This window comes from Octopus bimaculoides, chromosome 6 (genome assembly GCF_046866305.1).
Source record: "Octopus bimaculoides isolate indiv1 chromosome 6, ASM4686630v1, whole genome shotgun sequence".
Taxonomy (NCBI): domain Eukaryota; kingdom Metazoa; phylum Mollusca; class Cephalopoda; order Octopoda; family Octopodidae; genus Octopus; species Octopus bimaculoides.
The window spans coordinates 2,046,328-2,072,034 of NC_142933.1; the positions used below are offsets into that span (position 1 = coordinate 2,046,328).

Consider the following 25,707-nt stretch of genomic DNA (forward strand, 5'->3'; position numbering starts at 1 on the left):
TAGACAGATAAATAGATAGATTGATATGTGTTTGTGTATTTATATATATATATATATATATATATATATATATCATCATCATCATCATCATCATCATCATCATCATCATCATTGTTTAACGGCCATTTTTCCATGGGTGCACTGGTCAGATGAGTGCATATATTTATGCATGCATGCACACACACACACACATGTATCTGAGCACCTAATCAAACTATTTTAAATGATACTATTTCGAGCGTGGCCGTTGCCAGTACCGCCTGACTGGCCTTCGTGCGGGTGACACGTAAAAGCACCCACTACACTCGCTGAGTGGTTGGCGTTAGGAAGGGCATCCAGCTGTAGAAACTCTGCCAAATTAGATTGGAGCCTGGTGTTGCCATCCGGTTTCACCGGTCCTCAGTCAAATCGTCCAACCCATGCTAGCATGGAAAGTGGACGTTAAACGATGATGATGATGATGATAATGATGATATATATATATATATATATATATATATATATATATATATATGCCAGGACTGCCTGACTGGCCCCCATTGGCGGTGACATGTAAAAAGCACTATCCAAATGTGATCGATGCCAGTACTCCCTGACTGGCTCACGTGCCGGTGGCACGTAAAAGACATCATCCAAAAATGGCTGCTGCCAGTACCCCTTGACAGGCTCCCCATGCCAGTGGAACCTAAAGAGCACTATTTGAATGTGATCAATGCCAGGTCCGCCTGACTGACCCCTGTGCTGGTGGCACGTAAAAAGCACCTACTACACTCTTGGAGTGGTTGGCGTTAGGAAGGGCATCCAGCTGTAGAAACACTGCCAGATCAGAGTGGAGCCTGGTGTAGCCACTGGCTCTCCAGATCCAGTCAAACTGTCCAACCCCTGCCAGCATGGAAAATGGACATATGAATAGCTATATAGAAACAGTTGCTCACACGCACATAAAATGCATAAAAAGTATTAACAGAATAGTAAGCTCTTATTTTAGAACAACTGAAAAAATAACTTACGAGACTTGAAGAATTTTCCTACCAACTGCTTGCTGGTTGGACTGACCGCTGGCTGACACCATTACCTATCACACTGCTCTGCCATTCAGTTCCTCGTCTTAATTTACAAATAAATTATCAGTTGGTTCAATTGAGGTTCTTTCTTCTGACCAACATCATCTTCTTGCCTGTTACTATGGTGACTAAATTAAGGGGTGGGGGTGGGGGGTATTCCATGTTTGATGCAAAAAAATTTTAATTGAAGTGTCCTCTTTTAGTTGGAGGAAGAAAACAAAAACCTAGTGGTCATTGTTAGCAATTCCCAAAGAAAAAGGAACATATATTTTTTTTTTTAAATGAAGTCTTTATTTCACCAAATTAATTTACATGCTTAGGGGAAATTGCAGCAAGGCAGATAACTATGGACATGTTTTGGTCCACTATACCTCATCAGTAGAGTATATTCTATTCAAACCTGCTTGATCAGTTGACAAAGATTTTACACCTATAGAAAAATATTGGTGTGGCTGTGTGGTTAAAAAGCTTGTTTGCCAACCATGCGATCTTGGGTTTAAGCCCCACTGCACAGCACCTTGAGCAAGTATCTTATGCTTCTCGCATGCCTCTCATCTACCTTCCTACCTACTCCCCGTTGTACACCTCTTCTTTGTCCTTTCTTTGTAGTTCCCCTCATAAGGCCCTTATTTTCATTATTCTCTACTTAAAAGTACAAATATGTAGATTCTTTTTTCTTGCAGGAAATTGTTTGCTGGTGAGATGCCCTAAGCCAAAATCCTGTCCCAAGGACAGTGTCAACACGGTGAAAAAACTCAGCAAGGATGGCTGTTGCTCTGCAGAATCTGTGTAAGCATTGATTCTATGTTTGTGTTTTTATCTCTATGTGGTTGCCACTTTGTGTGTGTGTGTGTGATCAGTTTAATATAATATTACCTGTCATATCTCACTCTGTCTCTCTCTCTTTTTCTTTGTCCCTGTTTCAGGTGCCAGTGCCAACACAGAGACAGGTGCCCTGCTGTTGAATGCTCTAAAAACTATAGAATTGAGGTGGTGGAGAAGGCGACCAACCAGCCTGGTTCCTGCTGTGATAAATTCAAATGTGTTAACAGTAAGTACATGAGACGATAAAAAGAGGAGGTGAGAGCTAGCTGTAGGTTAGCTCTCACTGTGTAGGTTTATAATCTACACTCTACTCATGCCCATCCCAACTTATATATCTATCATCTAATTGTCCAATGCACCCTTTTTTTAAGGCAGCAGGTGTGATTTGAAGGAGATTTGACTGCCATTTCTAGCTGATCAGCGTCCATGTAGCTGTCCCTCACTGATTGAGTTGAGGGTTGGTGTATGTATGTATACATGTATGCGATGGTTTGTGATAGTCTATGTGTGTGTAGTAGTTTGTGGTACTTATTGTGTAGTAGTAGTAGTAGTAGTAGTAGTAGCAGTAGCAGTAACAGCAGCAGCAGTTAGAGGTGATGTGTGTATGTGATAGTATACATGGTCTGTTGTAGTAGTACACCCACACCCACATGTGTTTAAGCCCCTCCTCACCCCCCCCCCCGTCCTTCTGAACTCTCCTCCAACTCCCTCTTTAACCCCTTCTAACCCTCTTCTATTTTCGTGTTGTGACAGGGAACAGCTGTTTTTCTCGTGGTCAATCCTACCAACATGGAGATGTGTGGAAACTGGACAACTGCACCAAATGCAGCTGCAAGAATGGCCTGACTTATTGCCAGCGGCAGACATGCAGAAGTTTGCAGTGTAAATGGATAACGATTCCTGTTGGAGATTGTTGTCCAGTTTGTAACGGTAAGTTGAGACATTCCAGGTGTTACACTTTTGTGTGTGTGTGTGCGTTTTGGTGGTGGTTATCACAGGAGAAAGGGCATCATCATCGTTTGACGTCCGCTTTCCATGCTAGCATGGGTTGGACGATTTGACTGAGGACTGGTGAAACCAGATGGCTACACCAGGCTCCAATCTGATCTGGCAGAGTTTCTACAGCTAGATGCCCTTCTTAAAGCCAACCACTCAGAGAGTGTAGTGGGTGCTTTTACGTGCCACCGGCACGAGGGCCAGTCAGGCGGTACTGGCAACGGCCACGCTCAAAATGGTGTATTTTACATGCCACCTGCACAGGAGCCAACTCATGATATTTTCTGGTCTTCCAAGAGAGGAGAGCCCTCACTTCTGCCTGTCTATTCTGACTAATGGTTACATTACGCAAGGAGCCATAGAAAGCCAAGTATCAAAATAGTGAACTATTTAGGGGCAGGAGACCTGATCTGATGAATGTGTGTGTGTATGTGTGTAAAATACAAGTATGCATTTGTGTGTATATCATCATCATCATTTAACATCCGTTTCCCATGCTGGCATGAGTTTGGCAGGAGCTGACCAGCCAGAAAGCTGCACCAGACTTCAATTGTCTGTTTTGTAATGGTTTCCACAGCTGGATGCCCTTCCTAATGCCAACCACTTTACACAGTGTACTGGGTGCTTTCTATGTGACACCAGAGCAGGTGCTGTTCACATGGTGCCACCATGGGTGCTTTTCATGTGGCGCCAGCACATCTGTGTTTATCTGGAGCAAGTTAATTATTGTAATACATGTAGAGGTTTGTGTGTTTACATGACTTTGTGTAGAGAACTGGGTGTTTACACACCTGCAGTCATTCAAATACACTCACAGACATATGTATATACACACACATATATAGACAGGTGCATATACACACTCACACACACACACACACACACACACACATACCAAAGCTTTGATGTATATTCAAAAGAAAGTGAAAGCTATGAGCTGTACCTCTCCCACAAACAATAAAATATATTTTTGTAATTTGTTTTTGCTTGTATTTATACATTTTCTGTTCTCTTTCTTCCTCTCTCCCCCCACCCTCCACTTCTTTCCTTCTGTAGGGAACATTTGTTTTTCTGATGGACGAATCTACCAACATCTTGCTGAATGGAAGCATGACAACTGCACCAAATGCAGCTGTAACAATGGTCTGATCTCTTGTCAGAAGGAGAAATGCAAGCCCCTCCAGTGTGGCTGGATGACCGTCCCACAAGGACAGTGCTGTCCTGTCTGCAAAGGTATGTATCACTTATCCCTTAGAGCTAGTCTCTCCAGCTATGGCTGTCTCATTGCTTGATATATATTAAATGATAGGCACAGGCATGGCTGTGTGCTTAAGAAGCTTGCTTTGCAACCTAATGGTCTCGGGTTCAATCCCACAGTGTGGCACCTTGAGCAAGTGTCTTCCACCATAGCCCCTTTCACCAATGCCTTGTGAATAAATTTGGTTGTCAGAAACTAGGTGGAAGCTCATCATGTAATCATGTGTGTGTGTTGTGTTTGTCTCCTACCATTGTTTGATAACCAGTATTAGTTTGTTTATGTCCCCATAATTTAGCAGTTTGGTTTAAAAAACAAAAAGACCAATACCATAAGTACCACCAGACTTCAGAAAATATTAGTTCTGGTGGTCAATCCATTCAGCTAAAACCCTTCAAGTTGGTACCCGAACATGGCTACAGACTGAAAGAAGCAGAAGATAAAATACAGGGTGTATATTTGTAGGAGATTTACATTCTAGTTTTGGCAGGTTGAAGGACCACATAGAAGTTCAGCAGATCAGCCATAATCAAAAGTGATCTAACCATGACCCTCCTGCCTTTTTGTATATCAAAGACTACACTGTTTTTGTATGTCTTATTTTTTTAAAAGAATAGTGTGACTTGAGGAAGATTTGGCTACCATTTTCTGATGCAGCTAAAGACCTTTTGTCTGCAGACAAAATGCCTTTATCTGTAACACTGGAGAAATGGATTAAATTCCTGGAAGTATTTAGTTACCATAGTTGATGGCATAAAAGACACAGGGATATATTAGATGCAATCAATTTCACCAGATCATATTCAGGTAAAAAAAAAAAAACTTTAGGGAAATAAAACATGTAATGTTGGCCATTTAGGACCCAGAATTATTTTTTTAATCCTTTTTTTATGCTCTTTATGTTTTGAGCTCAAATCCTGGTTACATCAACTTAGCTTTTCTTCCTTTCAGGGTCGATAAAATAAAGCACCAGTCATGTACTAGGGTGTAGGTGCATGGCTTAATGGTTAGGGTGGTGGACTCGTGATCGTAAGATTGTGGTCTCAATTCCTGGACTGGGTGATGCGTTGTGTTCTTGAGCAAAACACTTCATTTCATGTTGCTCCAGTTCACTCAGCTGGTAGAACCGAGTATTCCTGCAACAGACTGGTGTCCCATCCAGGTGGGGACATCATAGAAACCAGGAGACCAGCCATCATGAGTCTATATGACTGGGAAGATTCTTCACTTTACATGTACTGTGGAGACATAATGGCCCAGTGGTTAGGACAACAGACTCACAGTCATAGGATCGCAGTTTTGATTCCCAGATCGGGCGTTGTGAGTGTTTATTGAACGAAAACACCTAAAGCTCCACGAGGCTCCGGCAGGAGGTGGTGGTGAACCCTGCTGTACTCTTTCACCACAACTTTCTCTCACTCTTCTTGTTTCTCTTGTACCTGTATTTCAAAGGGCCAACCTTGTCACACTATGTGTCATGCTGAATCTCCCTGAGAACTACGTTAAGGGTACACATGTCTGTGGAGTGCTCAGCCACTTGCACATTAATTTCACGAGCAGGCTGTTCCGTTGATCAGATCAACTGGAACCCTCGTCCTCGTAACTGACGGAGTGTCACGACATATACTAGGGTTGATATATCTGACCGTTTCTTTTCCCTTTGTGTCTAAGACTGATGACATTATTCGATTAGATTAAATTGGCGAGCTGGCAGAATCGTTAGCACACTGGATGTAATACTTAATGGTATTTCACTCGTCACTATGTTCTGAGTTCAAATTCCGCTGAGGTCAACTTTGCCTTTCATCCTTTTGGGGTTGATAAATTAAGTACCAGTGAATCACTGGGGTCAATGTAATCGACAATCCCCCTCACCACAAAATCCAGGCCTTGTGCTTATAACAGAAAGGATTTTTATTCGATTACCTTATTTTGTATCCCAAGTTCAAATCTCAATAACTGTGACTTTCAACATCCTGGGGTCAGTAAAATAAGTAACGTTCTTTCATCCGTAATTTACCACCATGGGACTAATGTCAGTAATAAATTAATAATTCTAATTTGACATGTAATTATTTAATTATTCCTCACCGAAGGTTGTATGAATGGTGACAGACTTTACAAGAATTCTGAGAAATGGAAAGAAGAAGGTTGTTTGTCATGTCAATGTAATAATGGTGTTGTAGAATGTCAGACCGAAATGTGTTCCGTTCGCTGTCCAAATGGCCGAAGTGTCCCAGGACAGTGCTGTCCAGTCTGTGAGAGTAAGTTCTCATTATTGTCATTCTTCCTACCTGCAAAGTATTTTTTGTTTGTTTCTCTTTGTTTTTGTTCTTTTGTTGTTGTTTTTTTCTTTTCTTTATTAAAACCCTGAATTAGTCGCTATTATCTATCGTTATTATCCCTCATTATTATTATTATTAGTATTATTATTGTTATTGCTATCAGCAGAGTGTTGAACAAAATACCTTGTGGTATTTTTTTCTAATTCTATATTCTGAGTTCAAACCACACTAAGGTCCATTTTGCCTTTCTTCCTTCAAGAGTTGGTCAAATAAACAACCAGTCTTATGCTGAGTTCAATATCAGTGACGGAACTTCCTCCTCCCAAATTTTGCAACCTTATTATTAAAAATCATCACCACCACCACCACCATCACCATCATCATCACCATCACCATCATCATCATCACCATCATCATCATCACCATCACCATCATCACCACCATCATCATCGTCATCATCGATGATGATGATGATGATGATTTCAAATTTTGGCACAAGGCCAGCAATTTCAGAGGAGAGAGTAAGTTGATTATATCAACCCCAGTACTCAACTGGTCCTTATTTTCTCAACCCCAAAAGGATGAAAGGCAAAGTCCAAACCCCGCAGCATTTGAACTCAGAATATAAAAACAATGGATGGAATGCTGCTAAGCTTGTTGCCAGCATGCTAATGGTTCTGCCAGCCTGTCACCTTAATAATAATTTGGGCGGGATTTTCAAGTTGTTTCTTTTTTTTGCGTTTTTTTTTTTTTTTTTTGAGAAGTACATGGAACAAATAAGGGTTGCAATAAGGGTGGAGCCCATGCAGAAAAAAAGCACTGCTTGGAACCGCTCGAATACTCTGGAAGGTGCTCGAAAAATAAGGGATGTTACCTTAGTTCACTGGTAGTTAACGGCTGACACTGTAGTACATCTCCAGCATTAGAAGCTGTGCAAAGATAATAAATGATAATAATAATGATTTTAAATTTTGGCACAAGACCAGCAAGTTCAGAGGAGGAGGTAAGTAGATTAGATTAACTCCTGGTATTAAACTGGTATTTATTTTATCAACCTTGAAAGGATGTGGGGGGTTAATTCTTTTCTTCTCTAGGCACAAGGCCTGAAATTTTTGGGGTGGGGGCCAGTCAAGTAGATCAACCTCAGTATGCAACTGGTACTTAATTTATTGACCCCAAAAGGATGAAAGGCAAAGTCGACCTCAGCAGAATTTGAACTCAGAAAGTAAGGATGGACGAAATACCACTAAGCATATCAGCAACATTTCTGCCAGCTCGCTGCCTTATAATTGTAATACTGCCAGACTGGCCCTCGTGCCGGTGGCACATAAAAAGCACCCATCTCACTCTCAGAGTGGTTGGCGTTAGGAAGGGCATCCAGCTGTAGAAACTCTACCAAATCAGATTGGAGTCTGATGTAGCCATCCACTTCGCCAGTCCCCAGTCAAATCGTCCAACCCATGCTAGCATGGAAAGCGGACGTTAAATGATGATGATAATGATAACTGTTTCTAATTTAGAAACAAAGCCAGCTGGTGTGTGGGGTTAATTAATTACATCAACCAATCACTTGACTGGTTCTTTTGGTTATTGATGCCTTTTTGAGCAAATTTGGTAAAAACTGTGTGAAAGCCAGGTAAATTCAATCTGTAACTTTATTCAACACACACACACACACACACACACACACACACACACACACACACATAATTGTTGAGTAACTTTAATGGAGTCCAGTTTGTTGTTGCAAGCATTTAGACCCCGTTTCCAGTCAGAAGATCACTGTCCTCTTTCTGTCCCTTGTCTTCTTCTTCTTCTTCTTCTTCTTCTTACCAAGCCATACACTATAAATAAAATTTGTGTTATTTGGGTGATTAGTAATATGAGGGCTATATTACCATCACCATCAGCATCATCAACTAAATTACCAATATCATCATCATCATTAATATCACCATCATCACCACCACCATCGTCGTCATCATCAACTTCAACTTCATCATCAACATCATCAGCATCATCAGCACCACCATCGTCAACATCAGCATCATCAGCACCACCATCATCGTCATCATCAACTTCAACTTCATCATCAACATCATCAGCATCATCAGCACCACCATCGTCAACATCAGCATCATCAGCACCACCATCATCGTCATCATCAACTTCAACTTCATCATCAACATCATCAGCATCATCAGCACCACCATCGTCAACATCAGCATCATCAGCACCACCATCATCGTCATCATCAACTTCAACTTCATCATCAACATCATCAGCATCATCAGCACCACCATCGTCAACATCAGCATCATCAGCACCACCATCATCGTCATCATCAACTTCAACTTCATCATCAACATCATCAGCATCATCAGCACCACCATCGTCAACATCAGCATCATCAGCACCACCATCATCGTCATCTTCAACTTCATCAGCAGCAGCAGGAACATCATCATTATCATCAACCTCTGGACGTTACTGTCTTTGACCCCTCACAGTTACTTACTTGGTTTCCATGGCATATAAAGGGCTGAGATCACAACGTCCTCTTCCCTGAACAGGATGTGATTCCAATACAGGGTTTGCTCATTTACAGCTGAATAGGATTAAACAAAGAGAAACAAATGTTTTGCCTGATCTGTGAATCAAAACCACAATCCTACAACCCTGAATGCAACACCTTGACCCCTTGGCTATGCACCTTTTCTAGGAGGGCGACCCAAGGATCAAAATCAATAACACTTATACTTAAATCACGAATAGAATCAAAAGAGAGAAAAATATGAATCATTAAAAACAAAAACCTGGTGGTTCTTTGGTTCTTTGCCAATAAATTCCTGACAAGCAAAGTCTGTAAGGTCCAGTTTTAACTCCTGGTTATTACCATTCCTCACCAGTAACTTATGTCAGAGGTAAGGTCACAGGTATGTGTTCCGTAAGCTTCCTATAATTTTAAGGTCTTCTACTTTATTAAGATGATAATTTGGCAGGAATGGTGCAATGGAAGACTATCCTGAGTAAAGATTATTTGCCAACGTAACATGGCAGTTTTGGTTTAGGACGAATGTTGCTGAACATATAAGGACACAGATCATGTCGTATATAGCCAGATGTTAGGGATGATGTGGTCGCAGAAATTGTCTAACAGCCATAACTGGGTTCTCCTGCTTGTGTGGCATGGTGCAGAATCCTGTTGTCAGACATAGGATCTTCCAGCAGCCAGCCTCTCAACTCAGGACAGCACTAACTCCTCCAGGCAGTTGATGTAGGCCTCTGTGTTGAGTCTGAGGCCTTGTGGGAAGGTGAATGGAAGCATAACGTCACCATCACTAGTGATCACTCCAAATGCTATGATGTTGACTGGATGTTTGATTTTTATCACTCTCAGTACATGTTTTGGGGACACAGCAAGCCAACGGTTGTTCTGTGTTCACCATCTGTTCATATTAGAAATGTAAAGCAAGCAATACAGCATGTTGTTTCCAAATTTCTGGCAAAGTGAATTGTGTCATGGTGCTGTTTTTCTCACAGATAGTGCCCAACTGACCCTACTATACTGTGTAGTCAACAAAATCAAAAACAAACAATGCACAAAATTAAAAATATAAAGCGGTGACCCATCGCACCATATAGAATTGCATCTTGTTCTTTTGTTTTCTGATTCAAATCATTTATCAGTGCTGGAGTCAGAAGTACCAGTAATACTAGTTCAATTAAACCTATTGTAATATCTTACAAAGAAACTGATTTCCCTTATTGCCCTTCCCCATCTGTCATCCTTTCATTCATTTCATATATTTTAGTCCTCGTTATCTTGTTACCATATCATCTATATTATAATTATTATATTTAATTAATATCTCTGTTCATTCTCAGACAATTGTTCCATTTCCTGTAAATATGGTTACGAAGTGGATGAAAAGAACCGCCAGACCTGTAAATGTGCCGCAGCTCCCTCTAAATGTCCTGCCATCACTTCATGTAAGCGCCGCTGTAAGTTCGGCTACAAGCGCACCAGAAACGGTTGTCTTCGTTGCAAATGTCACACATGTCCATACATACATTGCACCAAGCGTTGTCCTTTCGGCTTTATAACCAACCGCAGGGGCTGCAAGTTATGTATGTGTGTAGGTAAGTGGAAAGTTAAATACTGTCTTGAGATATGTTGTTGCTAAGAATATGTTGTCAACACATTTAATATTATATCCTTGTAATATTTAAGGCAGTGTGGCAGAATCGTTAGCATGCCGGGTGAAATGCTTAGCAGCATTTCGTCTGCCGTTGCATTCTGAGTTCAAATTCTGCCGAGGTCGACTTTGCCTTTCATTCTTTCAGGGTCAATTAAATAAGTACCAGTTACACACTGGGGTCGATCTGACTGACTTAATCCCTTTGTCTGTCCTTGTTTATCACCTCTATGCTTAGCCTCGTGTGGGTAATAAAGAAAAAAATATTATCTTTGTAATGTGTGCGCATGTGTATATGTTTGTGTGTTTATGAGGTCTGATCAAAAAGTATCAAGACTGTTGCTATGGTAACTGAGCTAAAGTACTCAGAGTGAAACTGCTTGGCACAGATCGATCCTGAACCGTGTCGCACAGGTACACTAGATTCTAACACTCTTGCTCCCTTCCATTGTTTATAAAAGTGCTTGGAAGTGTGTAGAGCGTGATCACATGCAACCAGTGAGTGGCAATTCCACCACAACAATGCACCTGTCCAGTCAGCACAGCTTGTGCAGCAATTTTTGTCCAAACACAACATTCCCCAGGCCTTGCTCCTTGCAATTTTATCCCTCTTTCCAAAAATCAGGTCCCACAGATGCCACTCGCCAGGCACATGCAACGTCCACACTCTACACACTTCACTTCCAAGCACTGGAAATAGAAAATAAATACTGACTCTGTGAATCTGAGGCATGTTGTTGTTTATAACCATCTGTTGTCGTAACTTAGTGGTTCGGCAAAAGGAGACCGATAGAATAAGTACTAGGCTTACAAAGAATAAGTCCTGGGGACGAGTTACTCGACTAAAAAATGGTGCTCCAGCATGGCCACAGTCAAATGACTGAAACAAGTAAAATAAAAGATAAAAGAAAAGAATATTTAATGTTATCCTCCCCCCCCCCCCAATCAGTCAAACCTTAACAACATGAATATTTCAAGGAATTTTTATTTGTTCTTTCAGATGAGTTATATAACAGAAAGTCGTCAACCCTTCAGACCCCAACATCATCATCGCTATGGTTACCAAGCAGCTGCATGTCCAATGGAAGACATTACAAAGATGGCGACATGTGGTATGATGGTTGCCGTGAGTGCTACTGTAGGGAGGGACAAGAACTTTGCTCATTAATTACCTGTAACATTCCAAAGTGTCACAACCCGATATTCCGACCTGGGGACTGCTGCCCATCATGCGCAGGTAAGTAACACCTTTAAAAAAGGCAAAGCCCAGAGATTTATGGTTGTGCTATGACTGTGTGTGTTGTGATATGTAGGCATGGCTGTGTGGTAAGAAGTTTGCTTCCCAACCACATGGTTCTAGGTTCAGTCCTACTGCATGGACAAACGTCTTCTACTATAGCCTCAGCTCAACCAAAGCCTTGTGAGTTGATTTGGTAGACGGAAACTGAAAGAAGCCCGTCAGTACAAGTCGTCGTTGACTTACAACCACAATTGGTTCCGCCTGAATGGTCGTAAGTCGGCCTGTAGGCCTACATGGCTTTGTTTTATATTTTTACATTCTTAAGGTACATTCTCAGGTAAAACTCACACACAACATTCTGTATTATACTATTATACGGGCAATACAGTTCTATATTTAAGAGATGAGGAATTATGTTCATTATTTACATTCTTCGTGGAATGTAAATATATATATATGTGGAGGTGCGTGGCTTAGTGGTTAGGGTGTCAGCACTATGATCGTAAGATTGTGGTTTCAATTCCTGGACCGGGCGACGCATTGTGTTCTTGAGCAAAACACTTCATTTCACGTTACTCCAGTCCATTCAGCTGGCAAAAATGAGTAACACTGCGATGGACTAGCGTCCCGTCCTACTGGGGAACACATATACCATTGAAACCGGGAAACTGGGCCCATGAGCCTGGTTAGGCTTTAAAAGGGTGCATTTATATATATATATATATATATATATATATATATATATATATATATATATATATACAGAGAGCTTTTATCTCTATGGGCAACCAAAAGTTTCTATCTCCAAACAAAAGGAAGATTGTATGATGCATTTATAGAGACAGCAATTCTACAGGGTGGTGAGATGTGGGCCCTGAATGCAGAGGACATGCAAAGGTTAGAAAGGAATGAGGTTAGTATGCTCTGCCGGATGTGTAATGTGAGTGTACATGTTTGACAGAGTGCTAGTGTTTTGGAAGAGAAGTTAAGCATAAAGGGAATTGTATGCTGTGTGCCAGAGAGAAGACTGTGCTGGTTTGGTCATATGATGCCGACAGCTCCATAAAGAAGTACCAATCTCTCAAAATGGATGGAACTCGTGGAAGAGGGAGACCCAGAAAGATATGGGATGAAGTACTGAAGGACGACATCAGGATGTTGAACCTTTCAGATGAGATGACAAAGAACCAGATTATCTGGTGCCTTGCTGTATTGAAGAAGTCCCATCCTCCACAGCAGAAGTGTTGAAGTCACTCCTCCTGGTGAAGAGAACTGGCTTCCAAGAGTCTTGTACCAATGCCATGCAAAAAGCACGCATGCTGGTGCCATGCGAAAGCGCTTGTGCTGGTGGCACATTAAAAGCACCCAGTGCCACTCTGTAATGTGGTTGGTGTTAGGAAGAGCATCCAGCTGTAGACACCAAGCCAAATTAGACTGGAACCTGGTGCAGCCCTCCAGCTGGCCATCTCTGGTTAAACTGTCCAACCCATATCAGCATGGAAAATGGATGTTAAATGCGGATGATGATGAGAGATATAAAGGTGTGTGTAGTGTATATGTTTGTACTATATGTATCTAGGCATACTTTATCAGTGTATATATGATTGTAGTGTGTGCGCTGCGTAATCTTGCTCATTATTATTTACCATTTACCCGGCAGAGCAGCCAACAGTCTCTCAGACACAACACTTCCATTGTAGGAATTGAGACAATGTCAAACTAGTTGTGTCAGATGCAAAAACTATTCTAGCAAACTTTTCCATATCTCTCTCTCTCTCTCGCTCTCTCTCTCTCTCTCTTTCTCACACACACACACACACATACACACACACACACACGTACACACATGTTAGTCTAATTTCAACAAACCGCATGCCAGACTATCAACTACAACAAAGTCTTTCTGTTGTAACTCAAAACACAGACAACAATTAAACCGTAGTATTTTGATAGAGAACTTTTGAAAAAGCTGTGTATGTTTGCTATTTCACAAATTTTCATCTTCAACATCATCATCATCATCACCACCACCATCTTCATCATCATCATCATCGTCATCATAATGGCTGTTCCGTGTTACCTAACACTATCTTTCTCGCTGCTGTGTTAACTTTGTTTTTCCTGATAATAGATTTGCAAGGCTCCAACATTCTTAGACCTGATATCGCTATTTCTTACCAATTCTTCCTTCGTTTTCTACCTTCACCACAACCAACTTCCTCCATTTAGTCGTCAGTCTTTTACGCAATATACCATAAATGGCAGAATTGTTAGAATGTTTGCTTGGGAATACCTTGTGGTGTTTTCATGACTGTCTGTGCTCTGAATTCAAATGTTGCCAAATTTAGTTCTACCTGTCATCTTTCCTGGGTCAGGGACAAAAAAAATGATTCCAATCTGAAGCAGAACATTACTGTCTGTATTTTCTTGGAGGCCTTAACTCACTTTAACATCAGTATATTAAATACCCATGTCTTTCTTTCCTCAAACATTCTCTGACTCCCTTCAACATCAATTTATTAAATCCTTGTTTTCTGTATTTACCTGCAGGTACTGACACTCTCCTAATTAAGGGCTCCACTCAACAGCGGACATGTCATGGTAACAACGGTAACGATTATGTTGAAGGTGAGGTGTGGCAGTTGGGCAAGTGCACCAGCTGCATATGTCATTATGGTATCATATTGTGTACAACAGAGAAGTGTCCACCACAGTTATGTCATTATCCAATACAACAATCGGATCAGTGTTGTCCACTTTGTCCAAGTAAGTTCAATTCTTTCATCAATTCATATTAACTTTGCAGTTGTGGTTTGACCCTCAATCAGGCCTGTTCGATGTAGATTAATCAAAAGAGATTTTCCAACTATCATTTTGTCAAGACATTGTGTATCCAGGACTACATTGACTAATATGTTCTTTAGAGAGATTTGCCTGCTTTTTTTCTATTGGAATCAATAAATAAGAACCAGTACACAATTGCTATTTGTTTTATCAACCCGAATGCGATGAAAGACAAAGTTAATCTCCATGGAATTCAAACTCAGAACGTAAAGATAGACGAAATGTTGTTCTATATTTAAGAGATGAGGAATTATGTACATTATTTGCATTATTTACATTATTTGTATTATTTACATTTGACGGATATTTGTCCTCATCATGTTTGTTGTTAACACAATATTTTGGCTGATATACCCTCCAGCCTTCATCAGGTGTCTTGGGGAAATTTAGAACCTGGGTTCTCATTCCTAAGCTATTTCTTCAATGTTATTATTATTATGAGTAAAGAAGGATTGGAAAATATTAGATTTATAAGCCCTAAAATTCACTCCATAATTGCCCACGGGCATATGGCATAGAGGTTAAGAGCGCGGGCTACTAACCCCAAGATTCCGACTTCGATTCCAGGCAGTGACATGAATAATAATAATAGTAATAGTAATAAGAAGAACAACAATATACCTTAGGAATGAGAACCCAGGTTTGAAATTTCCCCCAGACACCTGATGAAGGCTGGAGGGTATATCAGCCGAAACATTGTGTTAACAACAAACAAGATGAGGACAAATATCCGTCAAATGTAAATAATGTAAATAATTAGCCAATACTGATGCAAAAACTGGCTGGAAAGGAGCATTGCTTCAGTGGGACGACTAAATGTAATGCCCAATACCTCTATGCTTTTACTTGTTACATACATCAGCAGCAGCGTCATTTAATGTCCATTTTCCATGCTGGCATGGGTTGGACAGTTTGACAGGAGCTGGTAAGGCTGGAGAGCTGCACCATGTCCCAGTTGTCTGTTTTAACTTGGTTTCTACAGCTGGATGCCCTTCCTAATGCCAACCACTTTACAGAGTGAACTGGGTGCTTTTTACACACATACTTACAAACAAAGACAAAATGCTAAGCAGCATTTCTTGCAGCTCTCTACGTTCTAGGTTCAAATCCTGCCAAGCTCAACTTGGCCTTTCATGCCTTTAGGGTCAATGAAATAAAATACCAGTCACATAATGGAGTCAGTGTAATTGACTTTTCCCCTCCCCTCAAAAATTGTTGGTCTTGAACCCTATAGTAGAGCATCTTGTCATCCAGAGGGATTGTTGTGATCTCAGTCACATATCGGCCATAGAAACTGGGGAACCAGACTAAGGAGTCCCAGGGCTTGAGAAAGTGTGTGTGTGTGTGTGTGCATGATGTTACTTATTTATTGCATAGGTCCTTGACTCTGTGTCTATTTCTTCACCAGATCAATACCCAGACAAACCGGCATCGGTCAGTAAGCCTCACTTGAAGTATTGTAGAGGCGAGACATCATTCAAACATGGTGAAGTATGGCGTGTGAGTCCCTGCCAAAGCTGTATGTGTCGAAACGGACGTATCAACTGTTTCTCACAGAATTGTCCACCCATGAAATGTCAACAGGCATCTTTCCGTAAAGGACAGTGTTGTGCAGTCTGTCTGGGTAAGTAAAAATCCTTTTCATTTTAGGGATTTGTGGTAGTGGTGGTGGGGGTGGTCATCGTTGTCATTTTTAAAATGGCTGTGAGGTTTAAGAAGTTTCCCATGCAACCACGTCATTTCAGGTTCAAAACCTATCCCTTTTATTCAGTGATTTAACATGAACCACCAAGCAATCAGAATTTTCTTTCTGTAGGACATAAACCATACCATAATCACAAGGAATAGCGACATCTTGACATGAGTTGTGTCAACATGAAGACATACGGACATCAGCACACACACACACACACACACACACACCGGACTGACTTCTTTGTTTCTTCTTTGCCAGATAATGAAACTAAAACAGCCAAGTCAATCGTATCCAAGGAAATACCCATTGTACTGACCACAGTTGGTCCTCCAGAAGTCATCAAAGAAAAGGTCAATAAAAAACCAACATCATATGCCACCGGAATTACTGCAGGTATGTACATTATCGATTCTCCTTCTCGCTTTACTTGGTAGCAATGAACATTGAGGGTGGGGCAGAGAAGAGTTTCAGACTAAAACTCAACGTTTCACCCATTTTGGGATGTCTCTGATGGCCTAAAGAAAACAACAATATTTCTCAAACTGGTCTCTGGAACAACTACCATCAACATTGTCATCATCGCCATCACCATCATCTAACATGTCAGGCTTTCCAGCTCCTACCATACCTTCCAGCCCATGCCAACATGGAAAACAGACATTAAATGGTGATGATATCATCATCATCATCATCATCATCGTTTAATGTCCATTTTCCATGTTGGCATGGTTTGGACAGTTTGCCAGGAGGTGGTCAGGTCGGAGAGCTTTCCAGGCTCCAGTTGTCTGTTTTGGCATGGTTTCTGCAGCTGGATGCCCTTCCAAATTCCAACCACTTTACAGATTGTACTGGGCGCTTTTATGTGGCACTGGCACAAGTGCATCTTACGTGGCACCAGCACAAGTGTATTTTATGCAGCACTAGCACCTGCAAGACAAAGCCCTCTCAGCTGGGGAAGGAAGTGGGGGGGGGGGGAGAATGGCCATAAAGGATGTATGGATGGATACCTGTATGGATGGATGGCTGCGATCTTCCTTAGCTTGACATGTTTAAATGAATCTCCAGAGAAATAAATATGATAGAGAACTGTCATGTAAGGGCTGAAGCTCTGGAGATGAATGACTTAGAAAGGTAGATCTGAGAGTTTCTGAAACAGAATGAAGTCTGATATTTTAAGGGATGGAAGTGGGAAGCTCTGATGTTCATCCTGATTTCTATGACTTGACTACTAATAATTTGATTGAAGTGAAAACATTTAAAACTGCAATTTCAAACAATTTTTATTCAGCGTTTCTGTGTTCAACCTCCACTGCATGTAACCTCCATCGTATTCAACCCCAACTCTGTGTAATCTCCACTGCATATGATTTCCACTGCATATGATTTCCACTGCATTTAATCTCCAATGCTTATAATCTCCACTGCATATCACCTCTAATGCTTATAATCTCCACTGCATATAATCTTCAATGCTTATAATCTCCACTGCATGTAATTTCCACTCTCTGTAATCTCCACTGCATGTAATTTCCACTCTCTGTAATCTCCACTGCATGTAACCTCCACTGCATGTAATCTCCACTGCATGTAATCTCCATTCCATGTAATCTCCACTGCATGTAATCTCCATTCCATGTAATCTCCACTGCATGTAACCTCCACTACATATAATCTCCACTGCATGTAATCTCCACTGCATATAATCTCCACTGCATGTAATTTCCACTCTCTGTAATCTCCAGTGTTTATAATCTCCACTGCATGTAACCTCCACTGCATGTAATCTCCATTCCATGTAATCTCCACTGCATGTAACCTCCACTGCATGTAATCTCCATTCCATGTAATCTCCACTGCATGTAACCTCTACTGCATATAATCTCCACTGCATATAATCTCCACTGCATGTAACCTCTACTGCATATAATCTCCACTGCATGTAATCTCCACTGCATGTAACTTCTGTGTGTAACCTCTCCCAGTTGTTGCAAACTGGAAAAGCTCTCTAAGTTACAACCTTCAGCAAGATACTCCACTCTACATGCAGTGCCTTTCCACAAACTCAGATTCAATTGATGCCTCGTTAAGAAATCGTTGCATTGATTTACTTTGTCTTCTTTCAATTAATCACGTGCGTGTTTTTATTTGAATATTTTCAGATAAATCTTCCGCCAGTTCCAACAGCAACAACAACAACAACAACATCAACACCCTCATCACTCTCATCGTTCCAGTAACAGCCATTCTCATTGTCTCTTTCAGATGAAACCTCCAACAACAACAACATCATCATCATCACTGTCGTCGTTCCACTGACAGCCATTATTATTGGGTCAATGATCTGCGTGTTTTTACTCAAGAAACATTGCCGTAAACCAAAATAACAGATTGTGGGTGTGTGGGGAGAGAGAGAGAGAGCAGGATTTTTATATGTGTTTGTGTGTGTGTGTGTGTATGTGTATAGACCCACATATATACACACACGTGTGTCTGTGTGTGTTTTGTTGTTGTTGTTGTTGTTGTTGTTGTTGTTGTTGTTTTCTGTTCATCATCGGGGGACCAAACCAAGAAGAAACTCCAGTTCACCTTTCATTCCTACCGTTTCTACCCTGATGTTTATCCAAGTACGGAAGTTTCGGAACCCACTTTACAGCAGGAATGGTCCATGTAGGACAGATAAGTTGAAGGGCCCAGACCCTCAAATTGCTACACAACATGCCATCCTGCTCCCTGTTCTCCACTGATTCCAAGCCAACCAGAAAGTGCACATGTGCACAGACACACACACACACACATACAGACACACACACACACACACACACGCATGCATGTGCACAGTTGCCAATGTTTTTTTGTTTTTTATGTCTACAGAAAAGAATTCTCGTGATTCTCCACAAGAGGGTGAGTGGACTTGCTAGATGTAACAGTCATATCTCCCTCGAATCCCGCACTGCTGTCTTAAACAAAGACGTTTTCATGTAACAATGTAGTTCCTGGTGTACAAAAAAAAAGACAGGATGGCCGTGTTTGGATTACCTTTGATCAGAGCTCTGATCAATCAGGGCTGGCCTGGAGCTAAGCAACAACAACAACACTTAACAAAAAGAAATGAAATATAAGCAATACATGTAAAAAAAAATTTATTATAAACAATAAAAAAAAAATGGAATTGAAAAGAAATTTGAGAAACTGAAAAATATATAACTTTGTTAACAGTCAACATTTTCACATCGACTTGTGTGTGTGTGTATATATATATATATATATATATATATACACATACACATACTGTAAATAAAGGTGAAAACTCTGTATGTATGTGTATATGTATATATATATAAAACTGGACATTTCTTAGCAGGTTTTTCTCATTTCCTGTAGCAGTCATCAACTTTTGGTTTCGGTAAATCTTTTAGCAGCACACATCATCTGCTGTTGCCAGTGCTTCTATTAAGAAGACTTCTACTTCAAGATAGGGAATGGCATTTCCCAGTTCCTCTCTGTGGAATTCTACTGATCCTGACAGATGACTGAGCTTGTTCAGATATTGTTAAATTCACAGCTTCTTGGAGAATTTTTTTTTTTTTTTTTTTTTTAACCATCTTATGGTTGGAATTTGTCATTTCTTACAGAGCACCTCTATCATTTCTTACAACGAGGGAGCCTCTACTGGAAGTAGCAGCCAAATTTTCCCTCAAAGTTTTACCCAGCCATCTTTAAAAAAAAAGGAAAGGACACATTATATAATGTGGCCTTACAAATCTGTAACAAAGTGGCGTCGCAGTGGCTGCAATGCCTTTCTTTATAGGGCAAAACCTCCACCATCACAACCAGCAAGCTCTGAGATAAATATGTGGTCACTTGCTAAATTAAACAATTTTTCTACATAGTGAACTGTCAAACATAAATGTATATATGTGTATATATATCTATCTTTGTATGTATGCAGATGTGTAAATATATGAAATCAATTGATTTCAAATTTTCCACTTTTGAAGAACTTGGTTTTGCCATAAAACATGAAACCCAAAGCTGAATGTTTTTGTTCCGTTATTGACATTGACACATTCTACAAGGTCTACTTTATATATACATAACACACTCTATATAATAGATATCGATGATGTACTTGTACAGGCTATAGAGGTGACACTCAATACATGATTTAGAGGTGATGCGGGCCTTAGACATGTTGTTATGATGTTTGCTTCGCAGCTATTTGATTCTAGGTTCAAACACATCATACAGCATTCCTGGCATGTGTCATCCACCAAACCCTTGGATTGACCAATGTCCTATGAGTATAATCTGAGAGATGGAAAGAGTGAAAGTCTATCATACACACACACACATATCGATGTGTTTGTGCATATGTATGTATGTGTGTGTGTGTGTATAATGTATGCATACACACACACACACACACACACACACACGCGCACACATTGTTACTGGGACTCTCAGTTACTGATTAACTATCTTGAGAGTCAAGACTCTCAGATCTCTCGCTCTGAGCCCTTTGTATATATATATATATATATATATACACACGCATATACATCCATGTGTGTGTGTATAAATCTATGTAGTCATGCCTCATTTATATGCATTTTGATGCTGAAACAATAGGAAAAGTACTGACTCCATGCAGTAGAGTATAGTTATTCTTTCTGTAGCTGAGGCCTGACCGTGTTGCTGCTGCTTCTCTGAGTTTCCTGTCTCTTTCATGTCCTTCAAAATATCTCAGAAACAAGACTTGTGCAGTGAATTCTCATCTTTAAAACTATAATTGAATATAATTATGTATAGAAACATATAGGTGTGTGCATATATATATGTTTGTATGTGTCTATATATACATATATCCTGTGTGTATATCTGTGGGTGGGTGTATAATGCACTCACAGACATACACCTGACATTTAAAACTGCATATAAATCTTTCTATAGAATTAATAACAACAGCATGTTCTCATTCACTCCAAAGAGTGAAAATTAAATATGTACATGTCTACCAAAGGTCAAGTGGTGTTGCATGTCTCTTGTATTGCATACACACCTTCAACACACACACACACACACATATATTATCATCACTTTACATCAATTTCTTTTAAGCTTGTGTGGGTTGGATAGATTTTCTTTACTAAAGCATCTTGCCACATGTTGCACTCTTTAAGTCATCGCCTTTGTGCAATTCACCTTCCTTAAATCATCTTCCATCATGTCTTCATCTTTTCTGTAGTCTTCCTTTCTTCGACAGGTTCTTTTCACTTGTATCCCTTGGCCCTTTTTTTACCCGACTTTCATCTCCATTATGGTGCAGTCTTCTCTCTTGCACACCCCGTCTGATTCCAGTTTATTTTATACGTATTTTTTTTTTCTCTCGGCTCATTTATGCTTCATCTTTTATGTCCATTAACATTACAGATTCAGTAGAGAATACTCACTCGTCTTCTTTCTAGCCTTCCCATAGATCCCTCCTTCAATGTCCATTTTCCACTCCTTTGCAACTATATATATATCGTTGCCAGTGCCGCTGGACTGCCTCCTATGCAGGACACGAAACTCGGCTTGTGAAGACCTGTTGGGGCAAGCGAAAGCGAAATCGTGATGGCACCTGTACCCAGCATCGCCTTCCTGGCACGTGTAAAGACATTCAAGCGAGATTGTGCCGGTGCCGCTAGACTGGCTCCTGTGCAGGTGGCACGTAAAATACACCATTTTGAGCGTGGCCGTTGCCAGTACCTCCTGACTGGCCTTCGTGCTGGTGGTACGTAAAAGCACCCCCTACACTCTCGGAGTGGTTAGCGTTAGGAAGGGCATCCAGCTGTAGAAACTCTGCCAGATCAGATTGGAGCCTGGTGTAGCCATCTGGTTCACCAGTCCTCAGTCAAATCGTCCAACCCATGCTAGCATGGAAAGCGGACGTTAAACGACGATGATGATGATGATGATATATATATATATCCTGGTTTTAAAGTAAATACTGTGTGTCCATGTGTGTTGTAAGAAGGGACTAAAATAGAACAGGTGACAGGAAGAGCCTCTGTCTGTTAAACAAACGGCTTCGTTAATCCTACCATCCTTCCATGTTAACATGGAAAAGCGGGGGCAGCAAAATCAAGCTTTTATATATATGTGTATATATATATATATAAACACACACACACATATATGTGTGTGTGCTTATATATGTGTGTGTATGTATTCTGTACTGAGAAGGTCAACCTATTTGGAGACCATCACCTCACATCATTTAAAATCTTACAAACACAAATCTTTACCTACCCCTGTACCCCACCCCCAACATCTTCCCATATTTGAACAATGTCCCTTAAAGAGAGCTCTATATTATCATCTGCCCCCCTCCTTACCCCCCACCCCACGATTCAATGTTACCTTCAACACTTTATGAATGAAAACACTGTGGATCCTCCCAACCTACCCATCCAAATTCCTCCTTCCACTGTCTCTTACCTCCTCTGTCTCTCCCCTCCTCCGGCACTCCTCCACCCACCCTCACTCTCACAGTAAAACATATGAAAACAACCAAACGAGGGGTTAATAATTAAGGATCCTGAACAAATGAAAGCTAAAGATATGCGTGTATATATAAAGTATATATAAAAACTGAGTGTATTATATATATATATATATATATATATATATATATATATATGTATGTATATGTATATATATGTATATATAAATTTATATATATGTATGTGTATATATATCATTACTATTATTATAATTATTATTATTATAAATGATTTCGTTAATAAACATTATTTAAAGATATTGGGTTCTTGTTTTCTTCAGAATTGTATGTTATGCTTAGAACTTTTTCTTGTGTTTTCTATGAAGAACTTTTCTGTGCTGGGGAAGAGTTTTAAGTGTGTGTGTATAAAAAAGTGTGTTATTGTCTGGGAGATCTTTGTAGTAGCAGAAAAGGCATTTTAACTCCTATTTCTAAATTCGGTTTGTGGTAAACCAATTAGCTGACTCCTGATTATAATTATAGAATATTTTGCATAAGTTTACCTAAAAAAGGTTATTTTAACGTACCAAACTACTTGGTAAAATTATTAATTATTAATTAATTGATTACTTAATTAGTTTTACTTCTCTTTATTATTATTCTTGAAATATAATTTACTCCCTGATTGGAAACTGCAGTTTCTGCAGGAGTGCTCATAACGCACACATGAGTATTAAGGATGAGTACGTGTTCACGTTCGGTTGTATATTTTTGAAAGTGTTGGTTGAATATCAGTTGTGCGATGACGCTTGATCGCATGCATATTTAATCCTAACACTCTCAGATTTATATTTTAAAATGCTGCACTGAAGATGGGAAATAAGTAAGTAAATATAACTTTACTTTAATCCCGAAACGCATATGTAGCTAATCTGAGTTTTGTGGATTCGTTACTTTTTTCTTTTTGCCTACATAAAAAAAGTGTGTTATTGTCTGGGAGATCTTTATAGTAGCAGAAAAGGCATTTTAACTCCTATTTCTAAATTTGGTGTGTGATAAAGCAATTAGCTGACCCCTGATTATAATTATAGAATATTTGTATATCATTTAATATTCACAGTTACAAAAGAGCTACAAATAGTTTCATGCTTTTAAGATACAATAAATTGGCAGAGGTATATAACATGCCATGTATTTCCAACAGGCACAGAGATTTTGTGCTTTCTCCTTATTTACAGATAAAGATGGCAAAGAAGGTTAAACTATGCCTTTAGACTAGGTTATTCTTGTGGGTTTACTAAAGATCTGATTTTTAGTTCTGAATCTGTTGAAGAGCTACCAAAAAAAAAATATGTAGCAAACCTTTTAAATTAGTAAAAAAAAAGATAACAACATACTTTTATTTATAATGAACAGTGGCCTTGCTGACAATGTAAGAAATCAAGTTGGTAGGAAGTCAATAATATGGACATGGAATAAACAACAGATACACAAATGATGCAGAACTCAAAGGAGATTCACTGGGAAATAGAATTTGTTTTTAATAAAGAGAAGACATTCATAATCCAGTTGGCTCTCCTGATGTTGCTGATAATACATTACCTTCGTCAATGTTTCTAATAGAAAAGGACCACCAAGCTCTTCTGAGTGGTGGAACCTGAAAGGACCGAAAAAGGAGCAGACAAAATTGTTATATTTGATAAAATTAAGATAAGTTTAAAACATTTTAAACTTGCCCAATGCCATAAGGAAAAACAAATTATAGGAATGGCTTTTGTCTTCTGATTAATGAAAAGTGAGAAAAACCAAAAAGTTCACAATTTTCATTTGTTTGTTGGGGGGGGGGGGGGCGCAGTGGCCGGGGGGGTTAGTATTTTCAGTTTAAGTAGCACTGCTCTAGGTGATATAATAAGGGCCCTATACAATGTTCGGCCCATTTTCTTAAGCTCCCTCATTGTTATCACCTTGTTTTACACCAGCTGACAATGCACCCCCGAAAATTATAAGTTGGGAACAAGAAATCTATAGTTTTGTGATCCCATATATCACTGAATAAACTTGTTGGTTGACAAATTTTGAAATGTTCCATACTAAATCATTTGACAGTTCGTATCACAACACAGTCCTCCTTGTCTACCCTCATCTCTAGCCATAGCTGTCCTCCATCCTCTTCTGTTCAGAGAGTGACCCCTCCTGTTCCCTTTATTACAAAGTTTCTATATTTTTTAATTCAGAGTTTGTGAGGCACCCCCACATTTTAGCACTTTAGGCAATCACCTAGTTTGTTTGGTGTTTTGGTGCCAGCCATGAGCTGTTTTAATAAAAGTTATGTAGCTAGAATAAAGAAGGCCTCCAGAGGGCTTCTGCTAGCAAAAGTGTTTGCCTGAAAACATATGGCTGTAAGAAGTGTGATGGTGTTTTATGGCAGATAAAAAGGAAAAAAGCTATGACCATTGGAAGTGAGAGGTATAGCAAGACTGGAAAAATGTGATTGAATAGTGGATGGGTATTTTGGATTTCTAGAATAACCAAGCTTCAGATTTCCCGGAGAGAGAGCCCCAATCGATTGTATTGATCCTAGTAGTCCAATGGTACTTATTTTATCAACACCAGGAGGAGAAAAGATAAAACCTGCCATTGCAGGTTTTGAACTCAGATCATAAAAATTACATAACTCAGTAGGATAAAGCATTTTGTTCGTCACTCTAGCGATTAGGCCAATCTATCACTTTTGTTGCGGTTGTAAATATTTACTAAGATGAAAGAGAAATCCAAACTAAACCGAGAGAGAAGTAGAGTGTGACGGTCAGTGAACACCG

The 25,707-nt window shown here is 39.9% G+C and overlaps 1 protein-coding gene across 8 annotated transcripts in view; it reads left to right on the forward strand.

Moving 5' to 3' along the window:
* LOC106872073 (cysteine-rich motor neuron 1 protein) overlaps positions 1-19,513 on the forward strand; it is an 87,936-nt gene extending 68,423 nt beyond the window's left edge. For 2 of the 8 annotated variants that reach the window (XM_089353356.1, XM_089353353.1), the window contains exons 4-14: positions 1,748-1,853; positions 1,991-2,115; positions 2,643-2,819; positions 3,942-4,118; positions 6,237-6,404; positions 10,314-10,568; positions 11,625-11,861; positions 14,415-14,630; positions 16,117-16,332; positions 16,663-16,797; positions 18,564-19,513. In XM_089353356.1, coding sequence (XP_089209482.1) covers positions 1,748-1,853; positions 1,991-2,115; positions 2,643-2,819; positions 3,942-4,118; positions 6,237-6,404; positions 10,314-10,568; positions 11,625-11,861; positions 14,415-14,630; positions 16,117-16,332; positions 16,663-16,797; positions 18,564-18,670 — 1,919 coding nt within the window. In that variant the 3' untranslated portion in view covers positions 18,671-19,513. The remainder of the gene's footprint in view (positions 1-1,747; positions 1,854-1,990; positions 2,116-2,642; positions 2,820-3,941; positions 4,119-6,236; positions 6,405-10,313; positions 10,569-11,624; positions 11,862-14,414; positions 14,631-16,116; positions 16,333-16,662; positions 16,798-18,563) is intronic. The other 6 variants (XM_089353354.1, XM_089353352.1, XM_089353360.1 and 3 more) reach the window with 3 other exon arrangements.
* The last annotated feature ends 6,194 nt before the right edge of the window (positions 19,514-25,707 follow it).